We start from the raw sequence: 15,169 nt of genomic DNA, 5'->3' as shown, positions 1-15,169 counted from the left end.
GTTGTTATATGTTTTTCTTGTGAGTAATTCCCATATTCGTGCTTCTCATAGTCCATGGTCTTCATTATTTGGGCTACCTGGGGGGCTGTGTCACCCCAAGGTAGCTCTATGTCTGGTCTCAGTTCCTCTAACTGCCCAATGTTGATCCAGCAGTTTTTCATGATATTTTCCAGGGTTGGTCTTTGGCTGGAGTTGAGGGTTATTCATTTTCATAACAGTTTTTGGCATTGTAGAGACAGGAAGTATGGTATAAAGAAGCACCCATTCAAGATGTACTCAGTAAATTCGTCAAAATTCTTCACCACAAATGGAAGTTCTCCTGTCACCATCCTCTAGAGCACTACCCCCATGTTTCAGACGTCCATCTTCAAGCCCTCGTAGAGTTCGAACCAGAACAACTCTGGGGCCATATAGGGGGTAGTGCGACAGAAGGTAGTCAGTTTCTCTTCCATAAATACCCTACTGAGGCCAAAGTCTGCTAATTTAACATTCATCTCACCATCTAGAAGTATGTTCTCCAGCTTTAGATCCTGATGTATGATGTTCTCTGGTGACAGTAATGGTCGACTGATAGTAATGGTTGGAACAGAGCTTGGGCTTCCTTTTCCGTCATGGGGCCACAGTTCTCTCAGTAGTCGAATAATGTTTCTTCATTGGCATGTTCCATGAAGAGATATACTTGGTCCTCGGTGGTAATGACTTCAAACATCTTGGTGATATTAAGATGATCTAGTTCCTTAAGAGAATGAATCTCTTGGAGAACATCAGAGAAACTCTGCCAGTTGACAACTTTCACAGCCATCTCTGTGCTGGTGACAACGTGCCGAGCCAGCCTCACCTCTCCAAAGCATCCCTTCCCAATGATGTTGAGTATGAGGTAGTTGCCAATATGGCACTTCTCATTGGCAGTGATGGCTGCAAAGTCATCACACTTAGTGACTTAAAAAGTAAAAAATATTCTTTGATATCTGTTCTCACTGAAGTGGATCTGTGGGAGGAGGGAGAGAAAGAGGGGGAAGAGGAGGAGAAAAGAAAACGAGAAAATAAGCCAACTAGTCCATGTCCAACAGGTCACTACCAATCAGCTTCCTGGGATCTAACAGACTAAAATCTCAGCCCTGCCAAGACCTTATACAGGAATGGTTTGCAATTCCATCACAGTGGCGCCTTATGAGGTCAGAACAAGAAATGGATCAATCATGGCTGGGGATAAACCACAGTGGTTTTCTCACTTTTTAGTCTCATGACCCTTTTCTCACTTTTTAGTCTTAGGACCCCCAAAGAGCTTTTTGTTATGTGTGATATTCAAGATTAATATTTATTTAGTCTTTATTTTATTAGAAATGAAAATCTGTAAAATGCAAAAAAAGAAAAGTCTGACTTACGTTCATGCTTCACATCTCAGTTCAAATATCACCTGCTTAGAGAGGACTTCCCTGATCATCCATTCCTACCCACCTCACCCAGCACATCACGTTTTGAATTTTCATAGCACTGACCATATTGTAACTGATTCCTTTTTAAAAATCCTCACCTAAAGATATGTTTTTATTGATTTTTGTTTTTTTAGAGAGGAAGGAAGAGAGAGAAACATCGATTGATTAGCTTCCATATGCACTCCAACCTGGGATCAAACCCACAACCTACACAGTTGCCTTGGCTGGACAATGAACCTGTGACCTTGCGGTGCATAGAATGATGCTACAGCAAACTGAGCTATACCGCCTAGGGCAGTGTTGTTAATTCTTGTTTACTGTCTGTCCTTCCCATGAAGGGGGAGCATGACTGCAATGTTCCCTGTGTCTAGCACAGTGACTGGCAACAAAATAAGTGTTTAATAAATATTTGTTCACTAGATTAATATAGAAATTTGGGGGAACAAAAGAAAATATGGGCAACTACTATTTAATCAATAATTCATTAAAAAAATCTTTATGAAATTCATGTTCTGTCAGGCTGGCATGGCTCAGTGGTTGAGCATCGACCCATGAACCAGAGGTTGCGGTTGGATTCCTGTTTGGGGCACATGCCCGGGTTTTGGGCTAGATCCCCAGTGTGGGGCGTGCATCATGTTTCTCTCTCTCTCTACCTCTCCCTTCCTCTCTGAAATCAATAAAAATATATTTATAAAAAAATACAAACACCCCCCCCCCCCCCCCCCCCCTCCGTCAATTTGAGCCTCTCCTGCTAAAGGACTCTCTGGAGATAGTAGGGGATTTTTCTGAATTTCTTTCATTCCCATAAGGTAGACCACAGCGCTAGCAAGTCAGTCTTCAAACCTCATCCCTGATTGGTGAAAAATTCATCCCATACACTAAAAAATAACTCTTCAGTAGATCCAAGGATGTGTGCTTTCTGATGAGTGGGAGTAGGTGAGCCTCATTTTGGCGATATGTAAAAGAGTGGTGATAAGCCTCTTGTCTTGCCTGTCAAACAGCTTTGTAAACGTATACAAAAATGAGAAATTATTAAGGATGGGATCAACTTGTTTGAAGAAGCCCAGCATAGATGATTTCCCTACTTTGCAACGATGCGTGGTTTCGGCATCCACTCTCTCCACGATAGAAGGCAACGGACTTCGCCGAACACCGCCTTCCAGCCCAAGGCGTTGGAGCAAATACGTCCCTGCTCTCCCGCACTCTGATAGGCCCGCGAAACCGAGGCTGAAAAGAGAGCCGCGGCCCTATTGGTTAGCGGGCACGTTCCACGCGGCGCTTCCTGGGAGATGTAGTCCTGGTAGCCGCCGGCTCCCGGGGCTCGCGAGTTTAACGTTGGAGATTTTAGCCCAGAGAGAGCTGAGATGGTAAAGAGGTGGGTGTGTCTGCAAACGGGGTGCGGGGAGTGGTGAGATTCATGTGAAGAAACCGAAGGGTTCAAAATTAAAGAGAAGTGACAGTTGTGGGCTTGCAGAAAGGTACGGACCCTACTCCGAATTGGGGCGCAGGGCGTTGAGAGTTGGGGAGCGCAGGTTCCACGGCAAATCGGGTGCTAGCAACTGTCGCCTTAGCAACAGCTCCCGACACCTACGACCCCGCCCCCTGCCTGCACTCCAAGGAAAGAGGAGGAGCCCGAGCTGTTTAAATTGCTTTGGGGTTGCCCTGGCTGGTTTGGCTCAGTGAATAGAGCATTGGACTGCAGATTGGAAGGTCCCGGTTCGATTCCAGTCGGTCCGATTCCAGTCGGGGGCACATGCTCGGGTTGCGGACTCGATCCCCAGTTGGGGTGTGCAGGAGGCAGCCGATGAGTGATACTCTCTCATCATTGATGTTTCTCTCTCTCTCTCTCTCCCTCTCCCTTCTTCTCTGAAATCAATAAAAATATTTTTAAAAAATAAATTGCTTTGGGGTTGGATGGGGAAAGAGTGTGGCTGTTTTCTTCACGGCTCCTGAGGTTCCGTGGGCGTGACTGGCTCCTGGGCCACCGCCCCATTTCCCCACCGATTGGCCCACAGCCCCTCTGGGGTGGAGCTTGCAGGCACTTTTCACCCGCTGCGAGGCGAGGACCTCCGGGTTTCCTAGAGCGGACTCGGAAGTGCTCTCGGGGGGGTGGATTTATGGCTCAAGCCCGTTGGACAGGGAAAGCTTGGACTTGCTTACTTCCGGCGAGGAAGTGGTGCGAAGTGTCGCCTTCGGTTTTCTCTCCGTTTGTGAAAAGACACCCATCTCTCCAGCCTTGATTGCGGGAGCTCGGTCGTCCAGGAGAGCTCCCCGAGGCTGGAGTCTTGAGGAAAGGGAATGGGCATTGTATCCAGACGGGGGCCCTATCCCTAACCTTGACCGGGCCGGTCTCCCGTGTGTACGGGGTCAGGGTCGAGAAATCCAGGTCCAAATCTGCCCTTATTATCCTGCTTCTCTTCGGGACCAATGAAGTCTCCCGTTGGTCTGTCAGGCCCTTCTGGCTTGAAAGACAGGACCAATTTTGATCATTGTAATGTTTTTGACCCCTGTTCTGACTTAAGTTTGACTTAAAGGTAGAGAGAAGGAGCGACTGCGACTGGACTAGTTAGTAAGTCTTGTCCTATTAATATTCTTCACCAGTAAAATTATGTTGGTTGGGCCTGATGTCAGATTTTTTATGGCTCTCATTTACATTTTTTTAAATGTTGGAAATATGTTAAGTTGACTTGTTCATATTTTAAATGAATTACTTCGTTGAATGGTCATCTTTAGTATAAATGACCTCTATGTCACCTCTTTGCTAATAATAATTTCCAATATATCAGTAGGTTGCATAATAATGAACGTGTCCTCCAGAAGATCCTAAAGAGGAAAACATATTTGATCAGTGTAAAACAGCTAAAGGGGAGAAACATCCTTCTGAGTTTGGAATGATAATGACAGAATCTGGGGAAGTCATAGACTTGGACCCTCCAGCTGAGACTTCACAAGAGCAAGAAGACCTTCTAATAGTGAAGGTGGAAGAAGAAGACTGCACGTGGATGCAGGAGTACAATCCGCCAGTGTTTGAGACTTTTTACCAGCGCTTCAAGCACTTCCAGTACCATGAGGCATCAGGCCCCCGGGAGGCCCTGAGCCAGCTCCGGGTGCTCTGCTGTGAGTGGCTGAGGCCTGAGCTGCACACCAAGGAGCAGATCCTGGAGCTACTGGTGCTGGAGCAATTCCTGACCATCCTGCCTGAAGAGTTCCAGACCTGGGTGAGAGAACATCACCCGGAAAATGGAGAAGAGGCTGTGGCTGTGGTAGAAAATATACAGAGGGAACTAGAGGAACGCAGACAACAGGTGAGTGGAAGAGGAGACATTAGAGCAACGAGGAAGGGCAGGAAGAGAGTTGGGCTGCTGAGCAGGGGTGAGATCCTTAGCACTCTGGTGCTTCATTTATATTCTTTTGTTCTCCTGGGATTAGGTACACTGTGGAGATTTCCTGCCACTCCAGCAAAGAGAAGCAGTATCCAGTGTGCTAACCTGGAGAAGACAATCTGCGATTTAATTTAGTTTTAAAATTACTATATTTTTTGAGTGACATGATACAAAATTCAAAAGGTACTTAAGGCTGTAATAAAAGGAAGTTTCCATCCCACCCCTAGTTCCTCAGATGCCTAATTCTCCTCACCAGAGGCAACCATTTACATGATACATGCATATCCTACAGAGGTATACTATGACATATTTAAAACACAGATGTTTTAAAATCACTGTGTATTTCTGCCTCTTGCTTTTTTCTTATAGCTTGGTTTGTTTCATGTCAGTGCAATAGAGCGACCTCACTCTGAAACTGTGTTATATTCCATTGTATGGATATACCATAATTGAACTATTGAGGGCCATTTAAGTTGTTCCTTTAGGTTGTTTCTGAATTTTTACTACAAACAACTTTGCTGCATGAATATCTTTACATACATCATTAATTATAGAATGTTGTTGGCTCAGAAGCCATATGCATTTGTAATTTTGACAGCTATTGATAGATTGCCCTACTTAGAGGTTATACCAACTTATATTCCCAACAGCAATGTATGAGAGAAATTTTTTTCCTACAGTCTGTAACCCAATGTTATCCAACTTTTTTGATTATTGCCAATATGAAAGATACATATTCCAGTTCTGTGCAATTATAATGCATTTCTCTAATGGGTTAGTTTGACCACAGTGCATATTTTAAAGGGCTATGCATATGCCCTTTTATTGAAAATTATCTGTTTATATTATTTACCTATTAGGAAAAGTAAGGACTGTATCTGTCATTGAATTGCAAGTGTTACTTTTCCACATTGTTGTTTGTCTTTGCTTATGGAGATTTTTGCTTTGCAGGGTGTTTTAATTTTTATGCAATCAGCTTAGATCTTTTACATTGTTTTAGGGTTTTGTGCCATACTTAGAAAGGCCTTCTCAACTACAATATTATAAGAAATTTTTCTCATAGTTTTGTCTTAAATTTTTCTTTAGACTTTTAAATTTTTTACACTTTTACATCTGGAATTCATTTTGGTTTAGGGTGTTTGGTATGGTTACAACTTTATTTTTTCCCAGATATCTACCAGGTTGCCCCAGCAACTTGTAATCCACCTTCTCTCCTTCTGATTAAAATGCCTCTATATTACATACCAAATTTCTGCATGTATTTGGGTCCTTTTGTGGTCTCTTTATTTTATTTTACTGATGTCACTGTGTGTTTGTGTGTTAGTATTTTAATTATTTGAACTCTATGAAATGCTTTGGTATATGATAGGGCTATCCTTCCTTCTTCCAAATTATGTTTTAATATTTTCTCATTTTCCTTATGATCTTCAGAATTATTTATTTAGTTTTTAGTACTCCCCCCCCCCCAATTCCTGTTGGTATTTTTGTTGGGATTGCATGAAATAATATATTAATCTAGGGAGAATCAATATCTTTATGTTGTTAACATCTTGTACTTTCTTACTCATTTATAATCTGACCTTCTACCTTCCTCTGGTTGCTAGACTCACACTCTCTTAAACTTTAATTCTCTTTTTATAGCAAAGAAACAAAAGATTATAGGTCTACCAGAGGTTGAAACTAGTTAGAGAATTTCCCTCATTTTCCAGAGCCATGGCACTTCATTGTAAGGTACCAACTCATTATTCTTTACCTCTGGGTAAGGGTACTTCAACATCCCAGAATATCCTCAGGCTCTTCAGCTGGCTTAGCTCACCCGACGAGGCAAGTGGGCCGCGGAGAGAGCCACTGTTGACCTGAAGCCAGACCCTGTAGCTCTCCTGAATGATTATTGTACAGATGGGGATGTTTGAACCTTTCTATTGCTTCTTTCAGGGCATAAAGGTTCCTGTTGACATCTAGTTAATTCTTTTTAAAACCTAATTTGGGCCCGGCTGATGTGCCTCAGTGGTTGATCCCTGGTCAGGGCACATGCCAGGGTTGTGGGCATGATCCCCAGTGTGGGGCATGCAGGAGGTAGCCTGTCTGACTCTCTCTCATCATTGATGTTTCTATCTCTCCCTTCCTCTCTGAAATCAATAAAAATATATTTAAAAAAAACTAATTTAGGACATAAATGGACAAACTATTATTCTATCTTTTTAGTAATAAATATTCAAAAGTGTAATTTAAAACAAAAAGCATTTTTTAATACAGGATTTACAGCATATATTGCACATTTGCCTCTTTTGGTGTGATATGCAGCCCACCTTTGAAGGGACACAGAGAAAAATAATTCCTTAGTGGTAGTCAGGATTTGAGGCCCAGATAGGGCATTTCCCACGGGCCTCCACAGCATACTTTGTTTGCCTTTCTCTCTGTCTGTCTCCTGTATCCCTGACATTTTTCCTCAATTTTATCTCCAGGCAGTTCTTGTCTCTGCAGACCTTTCCCCAGGCTTTATCCTTCTCCTTTCTCAGTTTCTCTGCCCGAGTTTCCAGACATCAAGGGCTATTTTGGTTCTTTGTTGCCCACGGTGCCCTTTGACATACTTGGCATCATCTTAACTCTGTTCTGAGTGGGTCAACCAGGACACAAACTTTCACACAGAATATTTGCCACAACTGTTTTGCAACTGCCTCTTAATGTAACTCTTGTGCCACATTTTGCCAGTACTAGGAGGGTTAAAATCAAAAGTGTTTTGAAACCATAAGGGAGGGAGAAAGGGGATGGTGATTCTATCTCAATGCAGGATCTTATTACCTGCTAAGTTGCTGCTGAGACAGATTCTGGAGACTGGTTGTGGCCGAGTAATTGTCTGTACCCTAAGGTTGAGCAAGAGCCAAGAACAGAAAGATTGAGGTCTGTTGCACACTGGACATGAACTAGCTTAAGTCTTGGTGTTGGTCTGCTGGAGAACCACGTGTCACTTCCTGAGCCCTATAATTGACCTTTCCAAACTCCTTTCTCACCTCTCTCCCTCTTTACTAAACTTGACCCACATTGGCCTTCCTAAGATACCCTCTTTCTGCCTGAGAGTCTTTGTTTATATTGTTCTCTCTGCTTGCAACACTTCTTACCTTTCTCCTGGCTGGCTTCTTTCATCCTTTAGGTGTTTACTTAAGTGACACTTCCTCAGAAAAGCCTTTGATGGCTACCCAATCTAAAGTAGATCTCATACCCAGCTGGTGTGGCTCACTGGTTGAGTGTCAGCCCCTGAACCAAGAGGTCACTGGTTTGATTCTCTGTCAGGGCTCAATCCCCAGTAGGGGTCGTGCAGGAGGCAGCCAATTCATCAATGTTTCTATCTCTTCTCCCTCTCCCTTCCTCTCTCAAATCAATAAAAACATATCTTAAAACATAAAGTAGATTTCATCTGATCTGTCTCATGGTACTTCCTTCTCTTTTCTAACATACAACATAGTCTGTAATTATGTACTAGTATTTATTTATGTGTTGAAGTGTTTAATGGAGGTCTTCTTCAACTAGATATAAACCATGTATAATCAGTGTCTGACTCATTATAGACCTAGCACATTAAATATTTAGCATATGAACAAATGAAAGGATAATGTGAATTTACTGGGTTCTTTAATAGCCTTCTCATTAAAGTACTGATTGGTGTGGTTGTGGTTGTTAGATTGTGGCATGTCCAGAAGTCCTTTCTCAGAAGATGGTGCCATCAGGAGCTATGCAGGAGTCCCTCCATCACCAGCTTCTGTCTCTGGACCCCCAGCCTGAACAAGAGCCACAGAAGCCTCATCTGGAGGAAAATGGTGAGGCTCTATGATTTGGTGGAACAGATGTGGCCAGAGAGTGGGCGCCCTGGCCATGTGGGTAAGCAGTGTCTATAAGAGAGAAACTTCAGGCTAGGGAGCTTCTGCAACCAGTAGGATTTGGAGGTTGGCATGGTATGGGGACCTGGAATTGAGTCCCTGGTATTAAGAGAGGTCAGGTTGCCCAGCTGGCGTGGCTCAGTGGTTGAGCATTGACTAATGAACCAGAAGGTCATGGATTGATTCCAGGTTCGGGCACATGCCAGGTGGTGGGCTTGATCCCCAATGTGGGGCTGCAGGAGACAGCCAATTGATGATTCTCTCTCATCATTGCGGTTTCTATCTCTTCATCTGCTTTCCTCTCAGAAATCAATAAAAATATATTTAAAAAAAAGACAGGTCAGCTTATAGGATGGCTAGGAACTGTACCACAGTTCTATTCAAAAGCTATAGTGCAGATGATGAGAACTTTATAGGTACTGTTAGGAGATTTACAAGTCTACTTCATAGATTTTGTTATCTTAATGCTTAAGTAAAAAAAAAAGTTTCTAATTCCTAATTGCTTTCATTTTTTAAAATTCTTTATTTTGAATTTTGCTTTCATTCTTATTTCAAGCAGTGCTTCACCATGACCTTTAGAGCATTTGTTTTCTCTTTCTTTTCTTCCCTTATTAACCTGTATTAGATATATCAAAGAAGAAAAGTGAACAGCTTATCTTATTTATGATGATATATGTCCACAAGTCGTAATCTCTAACCAGAAACTCTTGCCATCAAATATATTTTAGAATTCAGAATTTTTCAGATTTAGTAAGATAATGTGATTTACATACCACATATTACACTACCAACAGGATTTGACATGGTACCCCATAATCACACACCTTCTAAGTTCAGCAGTGAAATGTATGTATATATATATATATACAACAGTGGATTAAATAAAAGCTTTGATTAGCTTTGCATATGTTCTGGTTAGGTTTTGTTGTCAAATTAGTTCTGTGCCTAACTTCATGAAATAAAAGACCACCTTTGGTATGTAGAGCTTTGGGATTTCAGAATTATGGATTGGAAATTGTGAACTTGTATTTCCTGTTTGGCCCCAGGCTTTCTTCTAGGTTCCCCTTAGTGGTCAGGCCTTTCACTTGACATGTCCTATGTCTCTAATCTTTTCCAGCTTTCCCTTCACTGTGGTAATAATAATAAAAGCACAGCAGCAGCAACTATTATGACACATAGTTTACTATGTGTCAGGACCTGTTCTAAGCTTTACTTGTAGGAATTCATTTAACCTTCAATGTACCAGGAAAAATAATCTTCACTTACCATCTGGGGCCAATGGATCCTTTATCTTTTTTTTATATTTAAGTAATTTTATGCATAATAATAGAAGAATCAAAGGATAAAAACAATTTAAGCCAAGACCGGTTTGGCTCAGTGGATAGAGCGTCGGCCTGCGGACTGAAGGGTCCCAGGTTCGATTCCGGTCAAGGGCATGTACCTTGGGTTTTGTTCGAGGCAGCAAACTCCCGTGTTTACCTATGCCGCCATCTTGGTTTTCTCATCATCGATGTTTCTAACTCTCTATCTCCCTCTCCCTTCCTCTCTGTAAAAAATCAATAAAATATATTTTTTAAAAAAAACAATTTAAAAAATATTTTTTTATTGATTTCAGAGAGGAAGGGAGAGGGAGAGAAAGATAGAAACATCAATGATGAGAGAGAATCATCAATCTCTTGCATGCCCCCCACTGGGGATCAAGCCAACAACCCAGACAAGTGCCCTGACTGGAAATAAAATCATGCCTTCCTGGTTCATAGGTCATCGCTCAAACACTGAGCCACACCGACTGAGCGATGATAACAATTTTTAAAGAAGATTTAATAAGAATTACACTTCTTTGTATCAAGTGCATTTTGATAATTAAAATATCATAAAAAAACAAAAGAGTACTGTCACACAGTACTGTCTCTTTAGCAAAATCAAACACTGTCTTTTTAATAAAATGGGATAGTCCAGAATCTTGTTGCAAAATATTGCATGATGAAATCCTTCCTGTTGAATGCCTCACTGGATAAGATGGGTCATATTCCTTTTATGAAATTAAAAATGTATCGTTTATTATTGATTCTTGAGTTTGAGAAAGTTCATCTAAGATATCATTTGTAGACTCGTTCTAAGATTTCCCTTATATTTTCAGTTTTATCATTATCATTAGAGAGCACGCTGTTCTCTGTCACAATTCATCATCTCATTCATCTAATAATAGTGAAATGTCTTTTTCTCCTTGCCAATATGGGTAGAAAATAAAAACTTCCAAATTCTCAACTATGCTCAATGAAAGTTAGAAGTAGATGTCAACAGTCTTATACCTTCTGGAAGATGTTGCAAAACTCTATGTAATGTATTTAATACTTTGGGAATAGTGAATAATGATGATGTTTTTCACTGTTGCGTGATCCTAAATATTTTATTTATTCTCTCATTTCTTATTATTTTAGTTTTCTATGCTCTCATTGGAAGTAATTAATGGGCCCTAACTGGTTTGGCTCAGTGGATAGAGCGTCGGACTGTGGACTCAAGGGTCCCAGGTTCGATTCCGGTCGAGGGCATGTACCTTGGTTGCGGGCACATCCCCAGTAGGGAGTGTGCAGGAGGCAGCTGATCGATGTTTCTCTCTCATCAATGTTTCTAACTCTCTATCCCTCTCCCTTCCTCTCTGTAAAAAAATCAATAAAATATATTTAATTAAAAAAAAGGAAGTAATTAATGAATAGTGATTAGTAAGAATGAAATCATTCCTGGGATGATGGAATAGAAAAATGTTTCATGATACAGGAAAAATAAGATTAGTCAGATCCCAAAATGTTTTCTAAATTTATAAAAGGGTCCAGTGGATCCATTATAGAAATTACAAGATAGAATGAGTTTTATTATATTTTTTAAAACATAAAATGAATTTTCTTTCTGTTCTTCAGAAGATCTCTAAAGGAATAAAAGTCATATAATTACAGTCTTTAAAAATAGTTAAAACTGTTCAACATGGAAACCCAAAATTGTGTAATAGGCCTAGTACTCAGTGGAATGAGGAGGTACTGCTGTTATCCTCATGTTAGAAATTAAGAAGCTAAGGCCTAAAAAGGTTAAGTAATTTGTTCAAGGTCACAAAGCTATTAAGTGACAGAGCTCATATTTTAACCCTCTAATTCTACACTTTTACCCCATTCTGAGCTATCCTGCCTTTGCTTTAACCACCAGGCCCTCCCAAGGACAGAATCCTGTCCTCCTTAAATCATGTCATCTTCCCGCTACTTGCCGAGTCTCATCACATCATGCTACTCTTTTCTTCTGTTCCTAGGTGCTGCTTCTCTTCTCTGCCCTGTTAGCCAGACCCTAGCCCTTTCTTTATTCCAACAAAATTACTGTGTTTTTAATTTTTTTTATACACTGGGGGAGGCTGCATTCCTTATGCCTTTGATAGCACTGGAGGCTGGGACTAATTTGGGCTTGAGAGCGGCAAAATGATTTACTTAAAAGTTAAACAAGCAATGGGTTTCGCAGGAACTTCAGAAAATAAGTGGAATTATTTAGAATGGAATTACTATAATAATTCCAGTTATAATTGGAATGTAGTCTGTACTCACAATTACTGTTCAAGTATAGACTACATTCATCCCTTTATTTCAAGTCTCCTCTTTTGACTCTTTAGCCACACTCCTGGTTTCAGACTCTGTCTTTCATCAATAATCATTATCTCCTTTTTGTGTCATTGCTCATTACTTTATAGTCCTCAGAGACAAGCAAGCTACATATACACAGACATCTCCAGGACTGAGGAAACCATAGCAAGGTCTAAACTGTCAGGTTATTTGTTTAAGGTGGGCTCACATAGATTGAGATCTGGATGCACCATGAATCTTGACAAAAATAAGCAGAGGCGCCCTAACCGGTTTGGCTCAGTGGATAGAGCGCCGGCCTGCGGACTGAAGGGTCCCAGGTTCGATTCTGATCAAGGGCATGTACCTTGGTTGCGGGCACATCCCCAGTAGGGGACGTGCAGGAGGCAGCTGATCGATGTTTCTCGCTCATCGATGTTTCTAACTCTCTATCCCTCTCCCTTCCTCTCTGTAAAAAAATCAATAAAATATATTTTTTAAAAAATAAGCAGAGGTGACAGCAGAGGGTCAAATAGTCACCAGCATCTAGATATCAGACCCTCCAGGCATTGCACATGTTATTCACTCCACCTGCAAAGCACCCATACCCTCACCCCACTCCACCCCTACGTCCTGTGGACAGGCTTTCCTGAAGCTTTCGCCTTCCACTCTCTACTCGGCATTCCTAATGGTGAACTTCAAGTATAGAATTGGTAATTGACCCTATTCTGGAAGTAAGTAAGGCTTACACGTCTACACTCCCTGTTACTGAAGTTTTAGAAGGCAAGGACTGTTTTATCTGCCTATTATAACACAGAGAGTAGGCTTAATAATATATACTAACTATTGACTGTAAACCAACCATAGTAATTCCTTGAAGGGAGAGCATGTGGACTAATGCCTTGCTAATCATAAAGTGTAATTCAAGGAGCAGCAGCAACAACATCACTTGGAAGCTTGTTAGAAATGCAAATGTGGAGCCCAAACCTACTAAGCCAGAATCTGCTCTATGCTTAGACCCCAGGTGATTTGCTTGCGCATTAAAGCTTGAGAAGCCCTGGGCTCTAGGAAGTGCTTGAGATCTGAAGCTGCGAGACTTTGGTTATCCTTTGAAATGATGAGGTTCAGTCTTGGCAGAGCAGAATGCCACAGTCTGAAGTCAGCAGCAGGGATGAGCCTGACCAAAGCAGGGAGTCTGGTGTTTTTGGGGGGAAGGGTGAATATAGGGTAGGCGTGGGAGAGGCCGGAATGTCGAGGATCTTGAGAGCCACGCAGAAGAATTTGGTCTTGATGTGGCAAGGCAGCATTGTAGATTCTTGACCAAAAGTGGAATAAGGTGGCAATCAGAGCTGGGCAAAGATATTCTCACTAACACCTTTTTTTCTCCCCCCTCAACCCTTCCTGCTCTCCAAGTTTCTTCCCTTCCCCTGAAGGACAGCCAGGAGCTGACGGCCTCACTTCTCTCAGCTGGGTCCCAGGTGAGCTGGCGTCCCTGTGCCTGCATGTCTATTCCCATGTCTGTTCTTGGAGACGGAGCTGCCTTAATCCTGAATCTTTATCAGGAGTTCTGTCTCTTTAGAGACCAGGCCCACCTTGGGTTTATACTTCAATCCTTTTTCCATTCTACCCAATACTCCCCATCCTCTTTGAAGCATAGTCCCGCCTCCTATTTCTTTCCTTAATACTTGCAGTTCTTTCCCTCATCCAAATTGGAACATAGGGAATGGGAATTTAGTGAAGATCTCGTGTTTCAGAAGTTGGTGAAAATTGAAGATGTGGCTGATGTGGCTGTTTCCTTTATCCTGGAGGAATGGGAACATTTGGACCAGTCCCAGAAGTCTCTATATAGGGATGACAGGAAGGAGAATTATGAGAGTATTACCTCCATGGGTAAGACTTATTTTGTCTGCATGGATTAGGACATATTAATTTTGTTATCTTGCAAAGAATATTTCTAGTGCATCTTATAAAAGCATGTGTGTTTTAATTGCTATAATGTGGCTTTTTTTTTCTGTGAAAGAATAAATCAATCTTTCCCCCCCCTTAGCTTATTTTAATTATTTCCTTCATAATAAGGGTATGACTGAAGTGCTTGGAGAATAATATTTGCAAATACTGCCCTGACCGGTTTGGCTTAGTGGATAGCGTGTCAGCCTGCAGACTGAAGGGTCCTGGGTTTGATTCCAGTCAAGGCCATGTTCCTTGGTTGCGGGCACATCCCCAGTGGGGAGTGTGCAGGAGGCAGCTGACTGATGTTTCTCTCTCATCGATGTTTCTAACTCTCCCTCTCCCTTCCTCTCTGTAAAAAATCAATAAAATATGTTTTAAAAAAATATTTGCAAATACTATCTGCTTTAAAATGAAAGAGCTTAAAACTAACAGGTTTGGATTTTAACAGATTTGTAGTAGTTATTGTATTCTATTCCTTGACAGATTGACTAATTCTTAGCTGAATAATTCTCATTTGTGAAAGCATCATCTCAGACTTTGCTGAATAAGTATTGTAGTAGTTATTATTACAATATCTCAATGGCATTCATTCTTTTCTTTCTAGCTCATGGGTGGCTAGTTGTTCACCCTGTTACAATTCTCAAATCACTGGTACCTATTTTATGATGTTTTCCCTGTTGGCATCTACATTTTACATGTTGTACCCCCCCCTTTTTTAAAAAAAAAAAAGATATTTGTTTTTCTTTATGTTTACTTTTTTACAAATTTTATTTGTTTTTCTTCTTTTTTGTTGTTTCTTTGTCATATCCCTTCTTGAATTTTGCATCCCAAATAAGATTTTGCCAGTATTTCTAACTATGTTATGATCTTGGAAACTAATATTTGATTTTGCTGCCTAGAGCAATTATAAAAAGTTTAGTACTATGGCA

At 41.2% G+C, this 15,169-nt stretch overlaps 1 protein-coding gene and 1 long non-coding RNA gene across 6 annotated transcripts in view; one reads left to right on the top strand and one right to left on the bottom strand.

Annotated features, from left to right (window-relative positions):
• Window positions 1–286: 286 nt before the first annotated feature.
• On the bottom strand, window positions 287–2,599 carry LOC106727732. The gene is made up of 2 exons (XR_001363965.1): window positions 2,522–2,599; window positions 287–988 (listed from the first exon to the last, which is right to left on the bottom strand). It is a non-coding gene; the product is annotated as an uncharacterized LOC106727732 (long non-coding RNA).
• Window positions 2,600–3,533: 934 nt separating this feature from the next.
• ZKSCAN5 (zinc finger with KRAB and SCAN domains 5) overlaps window positions 3,534–15,169 on the top strand; it is an 18,369-nt gene continuing 6,733 nt past the window's right edge. Inside the window, exons 1-5 of one of the 5 annotated variants that reach the window (XM_014547294.1) lie at window positions 3,534–4,005; window positions 4,226–4,741; window positions 8,499–8,634; window positions 13,704–13,768; window positions 14,045–14,180. In XM_014547294.1, the coding sequence (XP_014402780.1) occupies window positions 4,328–4,741; window positions 8,499–8,634; window positions 13,704–13,768; window positions 14,045–14,180 (751 nt within the window). In that variant the 5' untranslated portion in view covers window positions 3,534–4,005; window positions 4,226–4,327. Of the gene's footprint in view, window positions 4,006–4,034; window positions 4,742–4,979; window positions 5,003–8,498; window positions 8,635–13,703; window positions 13,769–14,044; window positions 14,181–15,169 lie in introns of those variants that run through there. The other 4 variants (XM_005875814.2, XM_014547295.1, XM_014547297.1 and 1 more) reach the window with 4 other exon arrangements.

Source organism: Myotis brandtii, unplaced genomic scaffold, assembly GCF_000412655.1.
Source record: "Myotis brandtii unplaced genomic scaffold, ASM41265v1 scaffold470, whole genome shotgun sequence".
NCBI classification, from domain to species: domain Eukaryota; kingdom Metazoa; phylum Chordata; class Mammalia; order Chiroptera; family Vespertilionidae; genus Myotis; species Myotis brandtii.
Note: the sequence above shows the minus strand (reverse complement) of the source record. Positions and strands in the feature narration are given on the sequence as shown.